Source organism: Anabas testudineus, chromosome 1, assembly GCF_900324465.2.
Source record: "Anabas testudineus chromosome 1, fAnaTes1.2, whole genome shotgun sequence".
Classification (NCBI taxonomy): Eukaryota; Metazoa; Chordata; class Actinopteri; order Anabantiformes; family Anabantidae; genus Anabas; species Anabas testudineus.
The window spans coordinates 27,324,370-27,345,562 of record NC_046610.1 but is presented as its reverse complement, the minus strand read 5'-3'; the positions used below and the strand labels follow the sequence as shown (position 1 = coordinate 27,345,562).

The 21,193-nt window shown below is 37.7% G+C and overlaps 2 protein-coding genes across 3 annotated transcripts; one reads left to right on the top strand and one right to left on the bottom strand.

The window, feature by feature from the left end:
* Window positions 1-934: 934 nt before the first annotated feature.
* Window positions 935-9,967, bottom strand: p2rx3b (purinergic receptor P2X, ligand-gated ion channel, 3b). Its single transcript, XM_026360323.1, has 12 exons — window positions 9,843-9,967; window positions 6,986-7,121; window positions 6,812-6,883; window positions 5,889-5,958; window positions 5,640-5,733; window positions 5,008-5,085; window positions 4,777-4,918; window positions 3,777-3,913; window positions 3,303-3,396; window positions 2,080-2,145; window positions 1,797-1,874; window positions 935-1,061 (listed from the first exon to the last, which is right to left on the bottom strand). The coding sequence occupies exons 1-12, from the start codon at window positions 9,962-9,964 to the stop codon at window positions 936-938; spliced, it is 1,215 nt and encodes a 404-aa protein (XP_026216108.1). The 5' UTR covers window positions 9,965-9,967; the 3' UTR covers window position 935.
* Window positions 9,968-14,938: 4,971 nt separating this feature from the next.
* Window positions 14,939-20,377, top strand: pold4 (DNA polymerase delta 4, accessory subunit). Of its 2 annotated transcripts, XM_026358723.1 has the most exons (5): window positions 14,939-15,087; window positions 16,044-16,159; window positions 16,714-16,794; window positions 17,606-17,717; window positions 20,113-20,377. In XM_026358723.1, the coding sequence occupies exons 2-5, from the start codon at window positions 16,054-16,056 to the stop codon at window positions 20,135-20,137; spliced, it is 324 nt and encodes a 107-aa protein (XP_026214508.1). In that variant the 5' UTR covers window positions 14,939-15,087; window positions 16,044-16,053; the 3' UTR covers window positions 20,138-20,377. The 2 variants fall into 2 exon arrangements, with proteins under 2 accessions (XP_026214508.1, XP_026214509.1); XM_026358724.1 differs by lacking the exon at window positions 14,939-15,087 and having other exon boundaries at window positions 16,004-16,159.
* Window positions 20,378-21,193: the final 816 nt, after the last annotated feature.

Here is a 21,193-nt window from a genome sequence, read left to right as displayed (position 1 = left end):
CTTCTTAGTACTGGTAGTGTGAAGAGTTCCAGTACAGGGACCCTTCCTGCTCGCAGGGTTAAATTGAAGATAATTATAGACCGAGGCTGGTTGGACCAAATAGTAGGTTCTGTGTTGTGCTGCCCATGGTTACTTTTTGGTTAATGCGTTGCGTTAATGCGTTTCTTCAACTACTTCTGCATCTAGCTGCATTCTGACTATAAATCAAAAACGTATACATTATTCTAATAATACAATAACTAATCTCAACTCCTTACGAGAGGATTTTGATCCATTTTAATCCAGCCCTGAATGATGATGAGGATAATATTAAGACAAACTCCACAGAGTGTTACTGGTTAAACCCTCAACACTTCTCCCAACAATATCCCTAATGAATTTTGCCATGTGCTGACATACCAGTCACACACACAAACATGTTAGAGATAATGGGCTCTTTATCACTGTTGTGGCTTAATCTAGCGCTTTATCATCTGAGAAATGGCTGCTTTTAACAAACCAAATCATGATCTAGCTCCATTACACAGAGTAATTCAATTGAAATAAAAACCCTAATAAAGCTGTTGAAGAGGACCAAGGAAGTGAATCAAGTCATGCCACATCTTGTTTATTCCTGGGTTGCTAACACAAATGCATTTATAGCATTTTCATTCAAATGTGCAAAGGAAAAAAAGGGGGGTCAAATATTGCTCTTATTATTCTGTTGTCAAATGCACATAAAGTCATGCCTTTTTACCTTATATATAACAGTTTGTTTATATGTATATGTATATATATATATATATATATATATATATATATATATATATACTAAATATATACTACTAATCATTGAATGTTTGTTCGAACTTTACTTATTAATATTTTTAAAGAAACTCCACGTCTGTCTTTCTCAGTCCACTGCTCATCGACCATTCTCTGTTGGTCCTGCTGATTCAGCTGTAATGTTCAATAGAAAATGCCCCAGAATCACTGGATCTCATGATGGTCTCGTTGTGTCTGAGTGACAGCTGGGAAAGGTACAAGCCATTGGTTTTGCATTCGACCGGGCTGTCCGACACCTACAGTAAGTGAAAAAGAAAGGGACACAAGAGATGTTTTGCAGTTTTAGTGTATTACTGTCATTACTGTCTAAACCTTCTAACCCTAGTTTTGACCTAAAGCTAGAATATGTATGGTAACTTAAGCTAAAGCTAGCACAAGACCCAAGATTAATCTACTCTGGTCCTCTCTCTTCCTGCTCCACTATAACTTGTATACCATGTTCTTCCAAGCAGAGCCCTTCATGTGTTAGTCTTTACCAAATTCCAATAAATTAGAAGCTGCAAATCTTAATATAACAGAAATAAGTACAATTCTCTGATTAGTTAAAAGAGTGAGCTTTACTTAAAAATATATAGAACTCACTGCCAAAGCATTATCTGTGTCTGACTTCACCTTGACAGCACCTCTCCACTTGAACATAAATTCTGGAACATATTTCTACAAAAAGAAAATATTTGAAAATTTCATGTTGTACCTTTAACTTTACATGATAGCATGGCCAAAAAGTGCATAGGGTAAACAGTGCACTAACAGGCAGAGGTTGTATTTACTTTACCTCAAAAATCATCTGATTTTAAGGTGCTCATTTGTGACAACTTTCAGTGTAAGTCAAGCTGCTTTGTCAGCTAACAACCTGTGGACATTTTGGATGTTAAAGTTGCATTAAGGTGTACAGCAGCTCGTAGTGAGAATTATCTGCTAGCTATAAGTCTGCTCACACTCTACAAATGTCTAGAAACCAGATATTTTACCTCTTCAAATTTCTTGGCCTTGTATTGCTCTGCTCCTTTCAGGAAGTTCAGCAGTATGATGTCACACAGCACTGTGCCCTACATAACAACAACAACAACAACAATAACAACAACAACAATAATAATAATAATAAATAATAATATTTGGATAATAGATACAGAAAATCAGACATGAATGGGTCGTTTCTGGATTCCGGTTCTGAGAACACACGAATATACTGAATAAAAACCTGACTGACAGATAATAAAGCTTCACACTGGTTGTGAAACATTTAAAACTCACCACTCCCACTGATGTGAAAGCTGCCACCATGTTGATGAGTGTAGGTATCATGTTGAATTTTCCTGCCTGTAAAAGGATATCGTTTTTTTCAGCAGGTTTTAGCCTTCTGAGAATCATTATCACTTACTTACATACTTACACTCAAGAAATTAATACTTCTGTTCATTGAATTTCTGCTCCTATGTTCTCCCAGTTTCAGTACATGTAAATGGTAATGGGTATTAAATATTCCCCTGCCTTTCCTTTATTAAAACATATCCTGCACATTTTCTTGCAGTCTTGGTCGGGAAGATCATTGGAGTCTCTCTCCCCTCCATCACGGACATTTACACCACACGCTGCATCCGCAACGCTACCTGCATTGTGGACGACCCCACCCACCCCTCACACCCAATCTTCACACTTCTGCCATCAGGGAAGAGGTTCCAGAGCATTCGGGCCCTCACAACCAGACTTTTGAACAGTTTCTTCCCCCAAGCCATCAGGCTCCTCAACACACACACAACAAACTGAACCAAGCACACACACACACACTCTCTAGATTTGTCATGTTTCCATCTTTCAGAAGTAAATTGTATTGATTTCCGCTACTGGTCGCTGCTGTTTTGTGTTTTGTGTTCTGTTTTTGCACTGTCTTCAGACGTCTGTCTGCACTTTTTCTTTGTGTTCTTGCACTGTTTGCACTAGGTTGCACAGGATGCACTTTATGTGTTTTGCTAGGACAACTTAGCAGTCCTCAGCTCCATGTTTGTCTTGTTGCCGTTTTATGTAGCACCATGGTTCTGGAGAAACATTGTCTCATTTCACTATGTACTGCTTCAGCTATATGTGGTTGGAATGACAATAAAGCTTCTTGACTTGACTTGACAGCTCTTCCAGAATTCCTCTAGATGTCATCTGGAGGTAAATAGTGTTTTGCGAGTAACTACATTTAACATAAGTTTATTTATTCTTTATCAATGGACCCATTTAAATATATTGCTTGGCAGTGAGAGGCTGATACTTACATGTATACATTTTATTTATTACTGTACTGTTTGTAATATCAGGTTTCGTAGTTTATTTATCTCAGACTGTGCCAGTTTAGTCTTTCGTCTTCGTCTGGTCAGACTATCTTTCTGACATTCTAGTGTACTTAAGCTGTTGTAAAAATGCAATTTCCCCATTGTGGGACTAATAAAGGTTTTCTTATCTATACACAAACTCCAACACACATTACTCACATTCCCATTGACCAGGACATCAAACCTAATAGCATAGGCTTTGACCAGAGTGCGGTAGTCCGTCCCATTCTCCATCTTATAGTATTTGGCAAACCTGTAATGACATAGAAGTGACTGTATTTTCATATTAAAGAATCAAGTCTATTGGTGTTTAGTTGCATTTTGGTGTACAGTAATAGAATAAAAAGTCATGACCATAAGTGATCACTTTTATGTCACATATTGAGGTATTAGGAATACATAAATATATAAAATATGAAAAAAGATGAGGACAAAAGCAATACATTAACCTGCCTTTAGATATTTCTGTAGATATTACCTAGTTTATTATTATTGCTATAGCCAATTTCATGGGGTCACCAGACTAACTAGAAATCACTACCTGGGGGCATCAGTCTGGCCACTAGTGATTCATTCTCTAGTTGATCATCCTCTCTTGATGGATCACATCAGTCCAAACATGTGCCTACATACCTGAAATTGTAACCTGGCGACACAGCATTCTTCTGTGACATTGCATCAAGCCGGGTGAATGAGTATGAGGGATTACACTGATCATCAGACTTGTCCAGGTCACACATCCAGCCAATCTTTATTCCGATAACTCCTCCCTGACAGAATTTTCAAAATGGGATGAACTCATGAGTGTTTACCACGTGTTGAAATTCAGTTTATTCAAATAAATTGCACTGGCTCATGTGTACATTCTTATTATACCACAGCGAACTAAGCTTCATATCTTTGACTTTGTCTCACTGATTACTCCAATTTTTTTCCAGGGTTGTGTTAAAAGGATGTATTATATAGTTATGACAGTTTCAATTTCTACAAAAATATTTTGCATTTATGCATCAGACTGTGCAGAGTTACCAGATTTATTCAAAGTAGATCTATAGTCAGATCTATGCACTGGCTTCCTGTAGCTGCCAACATCAGGTTGATCCTTGCCTACAAAGTGGTCAACTCAACAGCACCAGCTTACCTGAACTCCCTCATCCAGATCTACAATCCCTCCTGTCCACTGTGCTCTGCCAGCGAACAACATCTTGTTGTCCATGCACCTCACCTCAAAAGATCCCAGGCAAAACTTTTCAGCTCAGTGGTTCCACATTAGTGAAACTACCTACCCCCTCCTGCAAGCTCAGCTGCCTCTCTTTCAATAAAAAAAAATGTTTAAAACAGACCTCTTCTGAACCTTGGTCTGCACTTAAATCTTTTCCTGCACTTCAAACATAAAAAAACCCTACACTCTATGATAACTGGAAAAGCTCTTCCTAGAACACATTAATTTATAGTTTTTCTATAAATTAATGTGTAAGCAAACACACAGTGATTTAAAACAATAGTTCAAAATTAAGTACCGAACCATCAGTCACATTGACTTGGAGCAAAAAACATATGAGAGAATAGAAAATCATCTGTCTTGACTTTCTGTTTTTGACTTGAACATTATCTAAAAAGTGTTTCCATCTACCTTGTCTGCCAGTTTAGTGAAGTTCTGCTGTGCATAGCGGACCACATCTCCCACTCTGAAGATGGGGCAATAGGTGTTGTTGACCATGTCAAAGTTACATGTTTTGATGTAATCACCAGTGATAGTAGGAAGGAAGTTCCCTCTGTACAGATACAGATATTATGCCATGTCAACATATTGAACTTCAATACCAAGGTCATCATCGCCAAATGTAAAAAAAGGCTTTCATACTTGGTGTAGTTGAAGGTAGGGAAACGGATGCTATTCTTGATGAAAATTGTGAAATTCTCCACTTCCATCATTGGTGTACTTAGAGTGAGAGAAAAGATAAACAGACATAAGAACAACAATGTGTGATTTTATTTTCTTGAGCCTTACAAAGTCTGCAGGATGCAATCTTTGCTTATGAAAGTATATGTAAAACAGTTGCTCACAACTCTGTTCACACTAATTGTACTCAGAACTTGCTGATGAACAAAAAATTTCAACCACATAGTACTGCATTAACTTGACTCTACTCGGTTTTGGTACCAGGTATTTTGTTTTCCACTTCAAACTAGTGACCTGCAGTGAAACTGCTCACACACATGAACAATGTCAAAGGATTAGTATAGTATTTGCTGTTGGTCCTTGTTTCTCAGTTTGTGGCCGTTTGTAGGTAACGGAATAAATAAATAAATTCTTCCAGAGAAGTCAAATCTGAAGAGTTTGGGAAATACTTCAGAGTTCAGATGACAAGGTGACTGTGGTCACCTCATGTTATATGTATTATATGTATATAGCATGTTATATTCATTCAAATAACAGAAAACAAAGAAAATCATGGTAAAGAGCTCTCCATCACATGCACATTACAGTCTTACGTCTTGATGGTGTCTATCTCAGCAGGACACCATCCTTTTATCTGACACATGCTGGTGGTGGCATTAAAGGGAACACATTTGCCTGTAAGGATTCCTGAGCAGGAGAAGAAAGGCTTTTAAGCAAAAACAGTAGAATTACTAGGCTTTGGAGTATGCAGCTGTACTGTACTTGTAAGTATAATGCACATTTGATAACAGCGTTTTCATTGAATACTGTGCAGTAACAAAAAAGCGGAGAGAAGATCTCACCATAACCTCCAGGCTTATTGAGATACTTAGTGCAGTCACTGTCCTGACCACATGTGTACTTCTTCTCAGTCTGGGTAACAAAATCACACACACAGACAAAGTGAAGCTGCATTAAGAAGTAATCTTATACTAACAACAGATAAAATTACTATACTACTATAGGAAGTGAATAATTCTATTGAACTGTATACAGTGTGACCCACAGATGACTGCAACTTTAACTTTACTGTGTGACAATACAACCTGCAAATTCTGGTTTGGTATAACTGCTCTCAGCGTCATCTCCAGCAGTTCTCAGAAACGGCTCTGATAAACCTACTGCACTAAAGATTATTGGCAGCATGACTGATGTTTTCTACACCACTGTGTAGTGGCATATTATCCAGTTCTGCTAAAACATACACGGACTTCCCAGAAAAATATACTGCCTGTTGCTTGCAGCATATGTCTTCCCAAAATAGACTGCTCTACCAACTGAGCTACATGCCACCCCCATTACGTACAATACCATTACCACCACATATTCTGGCTTATGCACACTTTTTCTAACAGTTTGCATGGTATTTTTTTATCTTTGGTATGGAGAAACTAAGCTGAAATGTGAAGTCATCTGTTTTCACTCTAAAGTCTGCACAGAAGTTGTTCGGCTTGGTGAACCAGTCCCATGCTTGCCTGTAAAGCTTGGGCCTTCGTTAGATGTTCTTTTTATACCCAATCATGAGCCCCTCACCTGTTAACTGGTTGATTATTTTATTATTATTCTTTAATTCAGAATGGTGTAACTTAAAAAAGTTCGGACAAAAGCTAATTAGAACACAGATTGAAAACGTCCTTCCCATTGATAACGTTTAGCTAGTTTGTACAGTACATTGGTTTAAATGGCAGTAGAAAATGACTGTAGTAACGTAGTTTCTGAAACTGACCTCAGGACAGTATCCTTGGACCTGGTTCTCTGTAGTGATCAGTTTTGTTATGATGCAGAAGACTGAAGCTCCCTATACAATAGACATAGGTAAAACACATCACACTTACTGTTACTGTTATACTTACAGTTTACTGCTGTCAGTCATCTAATATCCATACTTGTCCATCCATACCTGTGTGGGAGTGACATAGTCTGCAACATCCATCACTTTGTCATTGTAGATTCCAAAACCTTTTACCTTAGTCATCACAGAGGACTCAATAGCTGTATCTCTGATCTGGTAGGCCTTCTCATAGAGAAAGACCCACCTGGAACACACACATATATACATACTAAATGTATCATTAAGGCAAAACCTGCAGTATTGTGGATTAGAAACAGAAATATTAAACCATGGTTTTAACAAGCATACTGCTACAAAACTGTCATTTTCAAAGTCTTGCTCAGTAGACATAATATTAAAAACCTCTAAGCTAATGTTTTACCTCTCCAGTATAACTGCTCTGATGACCAGTGACTCATTAAACACAACAGTAGAAAAAACACTCCACAATAACTGCAATAGCCTATATATGTTTTCAAAAATCTGTAAAAATTAAAAGTCATGACTACAAGCTACATAATGCTACTTTATGTGTGTGTGTATATATATGTGTGTATTGGTTGTGTTAAGATGCATCACTGTTTATATCAACCTAGTAGACATGAATTGACGTCATTTTAATGATTTGTAAAATATATTAACACAAAGAGTAAACACACTCCCAACACAATTATATTTAAACTAAACAAACAACAAAAAACCAAAACAAAACAAATCTGTAGTTATAAAGATTTGACCTCTTTGGTGTTAATGACAATAACAGAATACATTGCATATTGCTGGTGATAAACATGTTTTATTACATATCATCACTATTAATGTGTGAAAGTTAACATTATGAAATCATAACTCAGTGATAATATTACTGATGTAATAGTTTACAGTAATAAAAAAAACATGACAGCTTTAAAATATTTTACATCTATTCTTTTAAAATTGTATTTGTTGATTAACTTTTAAACTAGTCTTTGTCATTATGATTTGCTTGGTAAATAGCTGGTAATTATTAATCTGGTTTAAAAAGCAGTTCCTAATGTCTTTTAAAATGGTATTTGATTGATTTTTAAACTAGTCTTTGTCATTATTAATTGCTTAGATCTATTTATTTTATGTAATTCTTTTAAAATTGCATTTGTTGATTAACTTTTAAACTACTCTGTCATCATTTGCTTGGTAAATAGCTGGTAATTATTAGTCTGGTTTAATAAGTAGTTCCTAATGTCTGAAATGTTTCAGAATATACATTGCTAGTACTAATAGTTGCTGTTTAATTTAACAAAACCATTGTAAATACTGTTTAATACCTAAAACTACAGTGTCAAGGAAAACTTTGTGAACCTTTTTGGAATTTCATGGTTTTCTGCATTGATTTGTCAAAAAATCTGTTATGATCTTCATCTTACTCACAACAATAGAAAAACACAGTCTGCTTAAAAAAATACTACACAAACATTATATGTTTTCATGTTTTTATTGAACATAGCATGTTAACATTCACAGTGCAGGGTGGAAAAAGTATGTGAACCCTAGCCTAATGACTTCTCCAAGAGCTAATTTGAGCCAGGCGTGAGCCAACGTTAAGTCCAATCAGTGTGATGATATTGGATGTGTTGTTGAAAGCTGTCCTGCCCTTAGAAACACACACCAGTTTTGGGTTTACTGGTTTCAAGAAGCACTGCCTGGTGTGAACCATGCCTCGCAGAAAAGAGCTTTCAGAAGATCTACAATAAAGAATTCTTGACTTGCATGAAGCTGGAAAGGGTTACAAAAGTATTTTCAAAAGCCTTGATGTTCATGTGTCCACGGTAAGACAGATTGTGTACAAAAGTTTAGCACTGTTGCTACTCTCCCTAGGCGTGGTCGTCCTGTAAAGATGACTGCAAGAGCACAGTGCAGAATGCTGAATGAGGTAAAGAGGCATCCTAGAGTGTCAGCTAAAGGCTTACAGAAATCTCTGGCACATGCTTACATTTTTGTTGACACATCTACAATAAGGAAAACATCAGCAAGAATGGAGTACATGGGAGGACACCATGGAGGAAGCCACTGCTGTCCAAAAAAAATATTGCAGCACGTTTGAAGTTTGCAAAAGAGCACCTGGATGTTCCACAGCACTACTGACAAAATATTCTGCGGACAGATGAAACCAAAATTGAGTTGTTTGGAAAAAACACACAACACTATGTGTGGAGAAAAAAAGGCACAGAACACAAACATCAAAACCTCATCCCCACTGTAAAACATGGCAGAGGGAGCATGATGGTTTGGGGTTGCTTTGCTGCCTTAGGGCCTGGACGGATTGATGTCATTGATGGAAAAATGAATTCCAGAGTATCAAGACATTTTGCAGGAAAACGTAAGACCACCTGTCCGCCAACTGAAGCTCCGCAGAGGATGGGTGATGCAACAGGACAATGATCCAAAGCATACAAGTAATTCAACAAAAGAATAGCTTCAACAGAACAAAATACACCTTCTGGAGTAGCCCAGTCAGAGTCCTGACCTCAACCCGATTGAAATGCTGTGGCATTAAGAGAGCCATTCACACCAGACATGCCAAGAATATTGCTACACTGAAACATTTTTGTGAAGAGGAGTGGTCCAAAATTACTCGTTCGATCGTTGTGCAGGTCTGATCTGCAGGAAACGTTTGGTTGAGGTTATTGCTGCCAAAAGGAGGGTCAACCAGTTATTAAGTCCAAAGGTTCACATACTTTTTGTGAATGTTTACGTTATATTCAATAAAAACATGAAAACATATAATGTTTGTGTACTATTATTTTCAGCAGACTGGTTTTGTATTGTTGTGAGTTAGATGAAGATCAGAGCACATTTTGTGACCAATTCATGCAGAAAACCATGAAATTCCAAAAGGTTTACATACTTTTTCTTGCCACTGTACATCAGACTGAGGGGGAATACTCACCCGATGAAGTACGTGATGATGAGAAGCTGGACAACACGGTTGATGATACCGATGGTCCAGCTCTTCACTACCACCGACTTGGTGGTTTCGTAGGTGAAGAAGTCTGTTATACAGGACCACATCCTAGCTGTGTGTATGTTTGTGTGTGTCACTGCATACACAAAGTCCTTGTTTGTGTCTTTTTTCCTATGTAATGACTTTGTAGAAAACAAAAGAAATTCAAGAACTAAAAAGACAAATGCACACTGTGTGAAATTAAATAAAACTCTGAATTAAGAAGCTGATAATGTGTGATTTAAAGGAAGTACAGATTTAAGTCCAAAAATGTGGCTGTCATCTTCTTTTTGTGAAGAAACAACATTTAGAGCAGAATCCAGAAAGCCAAGAGAAAAAAGTTCCAGCTGTTCAGTGACATCAGTCTGATGCTCGCTGTGATTTCAGGCTAACCCGCAAGTCAACAAGTAAGGAGCTCTCTCCATTTCTATCTGCAATTATCCTCATCTCTTTCTTCACCTGTTCCAACAGTCTCTCATTTCTCTCTCTCTCTCTCTCTCTCTCATCTATCTGTACTCTCAGGTTCCTCCTCCATTATCTACAGTGGATGACTCCTAACATTCCCCTCCTCCTTCTGGTCAGTGGGCAGTGGACAGTTTTTTTTTTTTTTTGCACAACATTGTGGTATTTTTGTGAATATCGTCAGCCTAGCTATTCGTCCAGCTGAGACACAAACATAGAATGTGGCTAGAAATCTTTTTACAAATCTTGACATTAGAATATGCATTAAAAACATTGTAACACCCATAATTATTCTTCAGTAGGGGCAAATAAAATAAATACGACAGGAACAACAGTAATTGTCATAGCATAACACCACATAAGGTTAGAATAACAGAACAATGCACTTGAAATAAGAGGCCACCCTTTATTTCAGTTTTTAAATTGAAGTCACTGTTTTATCTTAAGAAAATCTGGATTTAATTCCAAACCACGATCTTTCCCTAAACCTGAAAGTACTTTTGTCTTTAACCTGATACACTCTGCTTTTTTGTTATAAGCATGATAACAATAGTCTGGGGTGTGCTAACGGCCTACTAAGACGGTTAGGAGGAGGAGTGCCCCCAACACAATTCATAATGATCCCTGGACTATGTGACATTATTATTATTATAATTATACAAAATGATGTGCTTCTTTTTTGAGATACAGTTGTGTTCATTCTGTAACATATGTGCTAGAAACATCTTTTCAATGCCATCAAGCATGAGTATCATGGCTAAGTTAAACCACTTGCTATGTTTCATTGCTAACAATCAAAGATTTCCTTTGTTAAATCAGTTATTCAGAACAAGCCTTTGCTTACCCAATTAGTGTAATGTATTTCTGCATGAAATATTTAATTTCATTTCAGTTTCCATTATATACATGATGTCGAAGGTGGACCACAGTAAGTGAGGCAGACTCCATTTTGTATAAAAGGCTACTGTCAGTTTCAGTCTCTACATCCGAATACACACCACAAACCACATCCAGGAGATAATATTTCAGACTGATTCAATAATAGCTGCTTATAGTCCAGTGCCATCTGTGCTCTCTAAATGCCTCCATTATACAGCAGCCACTTATGACAAGCTGATAACAGATTGCCATTGGATGAGAACCAGGAAGTTGTAAAATTTCAACTAATGAACAAATGATCCCCTTTATTGATCCCCTTGGGAAATTAATTCTTTCTTTGTCTCTCACTCTCTCTTTCCCCAGGGAGGAGGGTAGGAAGGATGGTAAACAAGGAGGGAAAAAGGGCAAAAGAAAAAGCAGTGGAGATCAAACATAGGAGGGGACAGCTGGGAAAGCAAAAGGGAATAGAATGAAGGAAAAGAAGAACAACAGCTATGTGAAAAGGGATTGATAAACAGGTTTACACAACACACACCCAGATATAACAAAAACTGGAAAGTGAATGAAGCATTTCCTATGTGTTCCAGGATTAACAGTCAGACTGACGAGCCATATCACACTCACTCATACATAGTCCACAGTAAATGCATTCTATTGAATGACTAAGAGATTGTTTTAGTTGTTACTTACATTTGTCAAACACTATTGTTCAAAGTGACTTACAAAGTGTAATTCATGGTTTGGTTAGGTTAAGAAAAATATCAAAGGTCCGTGAATGGTTTTACATAGCTGTCCGTGCTGGTTGGCACAGTATACATTCCGGGGATTGTTGTTTTTTTCTATATATAGTTATGTTGTATAAGGTTTTAAATTTATAGTGTAAAGTACATCAAGAAGTGAGTTTGAATACATAGAAGTGAAGTCTATGCTTTAATAGACTGAATAGCTGTCCCGTTACACTGTCTGCAGAGGGAAGATGCTTTTAGGGGCTAGGGTTAGTGTGAAAATTAGTGTGTACATATTATGGTAAAGGGAGGTCGTTAGTCTGAAACCTGTACCAAAGGCTCTAAAAGCATTGTCTTTAAATCATTTAGATGGCAGAGTGATGAGGTTAAGACCATTTACAGTACACCATTTGTGTGTGTCAGAAAGACTCTATTCTGCAATAAAGAAAAAAGCATCTTTACCTGTTTTATGGATTTAAAGGCATGTAGTAACTCATTAAATTACACTGGCATGTAAAACATAATCAGACTACTGATTTCAATGTAAATAATCAGACAGAGAGAAGTTTTTTTTTCTCCAGTCATTAACACTGAAGCACACACACATACCTTGGATTAGATTATATGGTAAGTGATCTGTCAGGATGGAGGGATGAGGCAGACAGAAAGAAGGAAATACCAATGAAGAAGGCAGCAGAACGAGGCAATAAAATTTGTATTGATTTTTATATTTACAACCACTGAGAGGGAGGGAGAGAGAAGTTGCTCTTGCCTTCCTGTCTGTCACTTTTATTTGTCATTAAGTTAACCTCCATCATCATCACCATCTTTTTCATGAACCAACATCCCTGAGACTAAAGATTTAGTCACAAAGATCATGTCAGAACAATTCTGGTCTGTGATGGGTTGGAGTGGTCGTACTGTGCCACTAATGCTTTAAAGGGTCACGGGGGTCTGGAGTGGAGCTATTCGCAGCTGACACACTGAGTAGGAAGGGTCAACAATCTATCTCATGACTGATGTGGTCATGGTCACAGCTGCAAGCAATTAAGAGTCAGCAAATAACCTGCATGTCTTTGGAATGTGGGAGGAAACTGGTGAAGCCAAATGACAGACACTGTACTTCTTTGTAATAACATACCTATACAGTACACACAATACATTTTATAGAAACAACATGCAACAAGTCTGAGGAAGAAGGAGCTAACAGCTTGAAAACTAATTATATTTATACTGTTAAGTTCTGGGTATCTATTTTAAATTCATGATATATGTACTACTCAACAGCCATGTTGTATGTTAGCTTCTCTCCACTGGCTCCCTGTAAAATCCAGAGTTGAATTTAAAATTCTTCTCCTCACATATAAACCACTTAATAATCAAGCTCCAGCTTATCCTAAAGACCTAATGGTTCCATATTTTCCAGGCAAAACTCTCAGTTTTCAAAGTGCATGGTTTACTTGTGGTTCCAAGAGTATCCAAATGTAAAATGTGAGGCAAAGCCTTTAGCTACCAAGCTCCTTTGCTGTGGAACCAGCTTAACTAGACTTAAAACTTTCATTTTTATATAAAGCTTATAGTTAGAGATGGCTCAGATTACTCTGAACCATCTCTAAGTTATGCTGCTATAGGTTAGTTTGGTGGGGGACCTCTACTGATACACTGAACACCTCTCCTCCCCTTTATCCATTCAAATGCTACCACTGTATGGCATTAACTTAGTGTCTTCTTTCTTATGCATTTGAGCTTCCTCCTCTCTGTGTACTTTTCTGCAGGTATCCTCGGCTTTGAAAGTTTATATCTCCAAATTTCAGTTACTGGCCCTACTGACCTGCCTAATGTTTTTCTGCTTCTTGTTGTTGTTTTTGTTTGCCTGCTGTTCTTTTCTCTCTCCTCTTTCCACTTACCCCACCCAGAAAAGTCATGTGGCCACCCACCCTGAGACTGGTTCTGTTGGAGGTTTCTTCCTTTAAAGGAGTTTTTCCCTCTCCACTTTTGCCTAATGCTAGCTCAAATGGGATTGTTGGCTTTTCTATAATTTTTATACAATTGTACTCTGTAAGGTCTTAAACCTTACATAATAAAAGGCCTTAAGATGACTTCTGTTGTGATTTGGCACTATACAAATACAATTTTATTGAATTGTCTCTAGTATTGTGGCTCCACCATTTGTTTTTTTATTGCTACTAACTACTAAGACATGAAATGTCTGTCCCTATTTTTTCACAGTAAATCCAAAAATCAGGTGTTGATGTGGTTCTTAACCTAACAAGACCTAGAAATTTTAGACTTGTGCATTTTAAGTTTAAAGCTCTGTCTCTTGCCTACAGAGTGGTCAACTCTACAGCTCCAACTTACCTCAACTCAATCATTCAGGTCTACAACCCCTCCCGTCCACTGTGTTGATGTCTGGTGGTCCCAGCACCACACAGTAGACACCAAGAGCAACTCTTCAACTCAGTGATCCCACGATAGGGGAATGAGCTGCCAGAATCTGCATGGTCAGCAACTTCACTTTCAATATTTAAAAAACTGCTGAAAACAGAACTCTTCCGTGTCTTTCTGCAAAAAAAAAAAAAAAAAAAAACACAACCTTTCTGCACTTTCTTGTACTTGCATCTTATGAAACTGAAACGCTTTGTTGATAGCACTTTGCTTTGATGTTTTCTCCTTGACTTAGATTTTTGCTTGTTCCTCACTTGCAAGTTACTTTGGATAAAAGCATTTGCCAAATGACTAAATGTAAGTGTACATTTTAGATTTTGTGCAGAAACCTGATTTATAAAATTTAAAATCCTTGTTTAATTAGTGGAGTATTTGTGCCTTTATACTTAAAAGTGTGCAACAGTGTGTATACTTCAACTTGGGTAGAGAGCTTGTGCTTTTACTTGAGTATTGACTTTGTGTGCTTGTGCCACATCTGAGGCCGGGACTTACTGTCAACGTTACACAACAAATCAACCGACAGGGGGGGGAAGAAGAGGGACGATCCAGTGTAGAGTCTACCTCAGCAACAGAAGAAGACAGCGTCGTCATTGTTTTGGTCGAGGGGTTCTGCTGCCGGACTGTCTGCGACTGAATGAAGACAATATTCTGTCAGCAGGACTTTTAACGTTAGAAACGGGGTAAGTTCAATAGACTAACAAAGCAAACTAATGTAATAGCAAACGTTAAACGTTACACGAACGTTAAACTGCGCGCACAGCATCAGTTTATATTTTGCATCGAGATAATTACTGTCCTGCGTTTTTCCATAAATTTGGTAGACACATTGTAACGTTAGATATTCTGTCTGTGTTTTGTACTGGTAGCGTGGCCTGAAAAAATACGTAACGCTGTTGACCCAGATTGTAAAGTAATATCTATTTAATGCGACTGCAACGGTTTCACTTTTCACTTCCGTCCTGCAAAATGATTGTGTTTGTGGGAGAAAAAGGGAGTGATCGGAGACACTACGAAAAGGGTCACATTAAAGGGTTTTTAGTCATCTACATTAAATACAGTAATTGATTGTGCCCAATTTAAAATAAGCATAACGTATCCACAAATTGAAGCTGAATTTACTGTAACCTTAACAGAATGGACCAGTAGAACGTATATTTACAATTATTTGTAGTTCTTTGCTATTTATCACTATGTAAATACATGAAACACTGTTTTAATCACTGAGCGCTTAATTTCCTGTTTTAATCAGTTGACTGTGGGTGTGTTTTATTTTTAAAGTAATATTAACCACGCCCAGAAATATATACTTATGGATATGTGCCATATTCATATACAGAGTTAGTTGTTTCACTCTAAATTGATCAAAAAAGAAAATCAAAAAATAACAAATCCGTTCAAAGATTTGAGCCTCCAGTGTCATACTCTAACACCTTGTTTAAACACACAGCCATCGTGTTTTGCAAATTATTTTGCAAGGGTCAAAATAAATAATATAACTTACAGTTGCAAGAAAAAGTATGTGAACCTTTTGGGATTACGTGGTGTTTTGCATGAATAAACATTATATGTTTTACAGTGTGTGTGTGTGTGTGTGTGTGTGTGTGTGTGTGTGTGTGTGTGTGTGTGTGTGTTCTAGATTAGTCACCATGACTACCAAGCACCGACTGATAACTGATTCATTCAAGGTGGTGAAGAAAGCAAGAAGGGGTGGGAAACAAGAGAAGAGAGCGACTCCTCCTCCACCACAAAAAGGTGAATAAGCTTGATTTAACTGTACAATCACTGTGAAGGATGCAGTTTGCATTTGAAGTATTTTGTATTACAGTGGGATTTCTGCTATTTAGCCTCTTTGATACAGAGTAAATGAGTTAGATAAAGTTATAAAAACAGATGTCAGCAGAACACAGTACAGGTAGAGAGCAACACAGCCATCCATATGTTTCACTGGAGCTGGTGAAGAATGCATCCTCCAAATAGAATCATCGCCTGAAAACAGTTTTAACAAAATTCACTGTTGGAGGAGTAGTACAGGACTATCAGATTAGACTTTTAACAGTAGTTTTAGCTAGATGTATCTATGTCTGTGTGCTTCGTATAAATAAAATGTGTGAAAATTCAATTGATATGCGTATTTTACATTGTAAATAAGGTTGTGGTTTTGTCCTCTGCAAATTATTTTGGCAGAGAAGTTAATGTATTGTTTTGTGAAAAGACTGGAATGTTAAGTCATTTTGTTATTAGTGGTTTAGTGTTGGAGTAGCTTTCATGTACTTACCTTACTGCATCTGGATCCTTCTGGAAAATAGATGCTGAAAGTGAAGCAGAGAAGGAAGAGTTGCAGAAGCTCAAGCAGTTTGATCTTGACTGGAGATTTGGCCCCTGCACAGGTAACACAGACAGACAGACATGACTTTTTTGTGTAAAGGATGGGAATCTCTGAGTAGTAATTAATATTTAGTGCTTTAGCAAATTTTGTCAAAATGTAGTTTTTCCATTTGTAATTTGGGATGGAAATTGGAAACATAGTGAGGGTCAGTTTGACTGTTATAAAAGTGCTGTATGTTAAATAGAACTACACCAGTCCAGTACAGATATTCAGTTGGTGCGGGATGTATTTGTTCAGAGTGGATGTGGGGAAGGGGAAATCTCTAGGCTTGGTCCAACAACCCATTAGGAGTACATCTTGGAATAGATTTTACACTATAAAGACATGTGTGTTTTGGTCAATGAGAGATGTATCATATCTACATGTGTCTAAGCTTCTGTTGAACACCTGTACCATCACCCATTTCTAGTTAAAAAAGTTTTGTAATCATTTGTTGAGATCCGTTTTCACTTTGACATGAAAGAGTACATTTCGTAATTTTTAGTCATAAAAACAAAGATGATTTTATGATTCAATGCTGTAAAACTGTTTAAGATGAAAACTTCCAAAGGGGGCAAAGACTTATTTTTAGGCACCGAGTACCAAATGATAAATCATTATGAAAGAATCATCACCAACTCTGGACTTCCCCTCAGCTTACTGAGCTTTTCAGCCAATTTTTACAGCTCACAGCTTCCACTCACATCTTTTCACAAAAAGCAATATCAGAGCAGCTTCTCTGCATCATCTTTTCTTTGTTTTTGGAATCACTTTCTTTTGGGTGAGGTTGGTGCTAAATTGAATTATTTAAATCATCACCTCCGTGTCTTCAGGTATCAGCAGGCTACAGAGATGGGAGAGAGCAAAGCTTCATGGGCTGAACCCACCTGAGGAGATCAGAGACCTGCTGCTCAAAACATATACAGACCCAGAGTACAACTTTAGGTAAAAACACATGCATACACACACACAAAGGAATTGTAGAATTCGCAGTATATTCGCAGAAAATGCCACAATATATTTTCACAACATTTATGATGAAACATTTTGCACAGTCATTTAAAATGGTGTCTGACCAGGGTTGCATGAACAGTGCTTACACCACCTGCCATTATATAAATAACTGGAAAATAGAGAGTGCTATTCTTATATTTAAATCAATCCCAGCAAATATAGAATAGCATTTTAGCTTGAAATGCCCATTGTCACAAACCTAGGATCCGACTCCATTGCCAGAGGCCACACAACACACAAATGTAAGTTAAATGAAGGTTTGACCAAAAAAAAAAAAAAAGGTAGTGCAACAGATGAGTCACAGGAGTCAGCAACTGGACAGGGCTGTTGCCAGGGGAGTAAGATGGTCTAGGAGAGGAGAGAGTTGAGTCAAAACTGTGGCTGGATCTTGAATAGTGTTAAGGTGATATTCACTGGAGTCTTGGTGAGTGGTGGTTGAGTGCAAGGAGTGAACCAGATGGGAGGTGATGAGGTACCATAGACTGTTGAGTGGTGAGAGAGAAGCGGTGGTGGCTGTTGACTGGAGTGTAAGACAGGGCTTCCAAAATTGCCGACAGACTGACGCACGTGTGGCCTGGAGAGTGAGCCATGTAGTACAAGAACAATACGTTAAAACACAAAGTCAGTAGACAGGTTTCCAGATATCCAAAAAGGCAGAATGAGAGACATATCCAAGGTCATACAGTACAGAGCCGTCCAAAACAGTTGAGTCTGTAAGCTAGTGCAGAAGTCCAAACAACAATCCAGGTCATAACCAGAAGCAATACCAAAAGCAGAAAACCACTAGGCTGTTAGCAATGTCAAGAGACAGACCAGGTCATGCACAGAGATATCCAAACTCAAAGACAGAACAGGGAAGGAGGCAGAGGTGAGCAGGAACAGGATCAGGTCCGGTACTGTGAGGTGAAGGAGGATGAAGGAAAGAACAGGTCAGGCAGGGAACACTCACAGTACCAAACAGATGAGCAGAGGCAGGTTCAATATCAGGAAGTCAGTCCAAAAGAATGCTGGATAGTATGTTTTCTCAAGTTGATGTGAGAATATCTGGCAGAGCTGAGAGGCACATAGACCTGTTTAAGTAGGAGTGGCACAGGTGTGGATAATGAGTAATCAGAGTAGTGAGGCAGGGAGGGGAAAAAATCTGAAAAAGACAGGCAGGAGAAAGCTGGAATCATGACACCCATCCCTACTAAATACTAAACTTTGTATCTTTGTAAGTTTTCTCAGACAGATCAATGCAGTTTTGTAGTTTTCTGGATGCAGGAACTAAAGGAGTCAGTACTATTTGCTTTAAAAAAATCTTCTATCATTAAATTCTATATTTATTGTTTGCTCACCTTTGTTTTATGTTAGTCTATGTTAGTCTGAGATCCACACACATCAGGAAGGGTGCTATATTTTTTCACAGTGCTGTACATGCATGTAAACAAATTTACTGACCGTGTCATCTGCAGAAAAATGACACAGCTGTTTTGCTGAGCTTGATAACGGAAAGCAGATTTGCCTGTGTGCAGCTCTGCGTGAAAACTGTAAAGTAAGGGATGACATGTTACAGGAGAACCTACATTAATAATTGTGTGTTTGTCTCTTTAGAGATGATTTCAGTTCATATTTGTGACTACTCTGAGTGTGTTCCAGTTTTTCTGTTTTGTGTGCCTGATGGAGCTGATGTGCTACTATTGATTTATTCATGTTACACATCTATCAATGTGACCTGAACCATATTTTTATGCAATGCAATTCCCTGCATTTGCCAATCACAGTGATTGGTGACACTGTACTGTGTCTGAATGCCTCTTACATAGACGAGCACGACTAATGTATTGCTAAGATAAGATTTCACGTGTAGATACATAGTAAGGGTTGTATACAATTTTTAGAAAGTATAAAGAAATCTGAGTGTACAGTGTTTTGAAAAACTGAACCTGAAAAGGAAAAGGATACAGTATTTGCTGACTCAAGAGCCAATCTTTTAATAAAACAACAAACAATAAAGATTTTACAGTATTTTGATAAAGATGATTTTATATTGTTGGTTGTGTCCACAAGGAGGCACCACACTGATAAGAGTAAGACAATTTAAAACATTTGGTGTCATGTTTTACTGTTACTGTCAGCACATACATGTGCTTAAGTGTTAATGTTACAGAGACTGCAGACAACATGATGAAACACATGGCTGTTTGTATCAGTATTAAATGTAAGAGAGTGTAACTATTCAAAACAAGCATCATTCGAGGCAATGCTCACATATGGCAGATTAAGTAGTAGAATTAGCACAGTTGATTGATGTTTTTCCCTAACGATTATGTTCTCTGTCTTTCAGCCTATGGAGCGAATATCCTTTGTGAATAAGTCATCGTAAGAAAGAGACACATGAAGAAAAAGCAGACAACAACAAAGTTCAAATCATGTTTTGTTTATGTCAGAATTTTGAATTACATACCCAAATCATTCTGAATGACAGGACAAGTAGGTGTGTGTTTCTGTTTTGTTTTTGTTTTCTACAGTTGTAATACATATTCGTCTGTTCTTAAAGTTACCTAAAGTTACTTTAAGTACCATTTAATAAAAGAAATTCACATACCCTTGTCCTGTTCTATCTGGTGGTGTTTAATGGCAGTCGGAGTTACACTGTCTCGCTGCTGACACTGTTGTAACGAAGTGCTGAAACACAGTTACACATTGACATATTTTGGTCTGCACACTGACATACATTTGCCTCTTTTTATAACTGACCTGACTTACACTTTCTCTCCATTTTGCCCTCAGTTCCACAAGATACATGACAGATTTCGAGAGTGAGTGTGTTCAGCAATGTAATCAAAAGAATGACTCAATGAAAAGACAGCAGCATATATAGCATTCATAACAGAAGTAAGTTAGCCTATGTAAAACAATTAAGACTAAGGAATGGATGTGTTTTGTTTTGTTTTTCATACTTGGCTTAAATCGGCAGGAGGTAGTGAAAATCTGCTGCTTTTTTTGGGCAAACGTTTAATCCCGCCTCCAGCGTCATTGGATTGGTTTCTAGTTTCGTCAGACTCAGGGCTCAGCGCTGATTGGTTCACATGTCGATTAGCGTCACAAGAGACGCTCGGCCCGCTGATTGATCAAGAGTACGGTAACTAAGATTCGAGGCGGGGCATCAAGGGAGCGGGATGCTCCAGGATTCTCCACAGTGATTCGTCAAACTGCTCTGTCAGTCTGACTCCCGGACATCTCATTGGTTCGATCTTAGCTCTGTCAAGGTTCTGCTTTAGAGAATACGGTTATTACGAGGCTGCATTGTCAAGGAAGACAGAATTAGCCGTGACATAACTAGAAGTGTCAGGTTTTATAAAAAAATCAAAATCAAAAGGACTGTTGGAAAAAATACTATTCGAATTTCAATTAAATTCATTTTA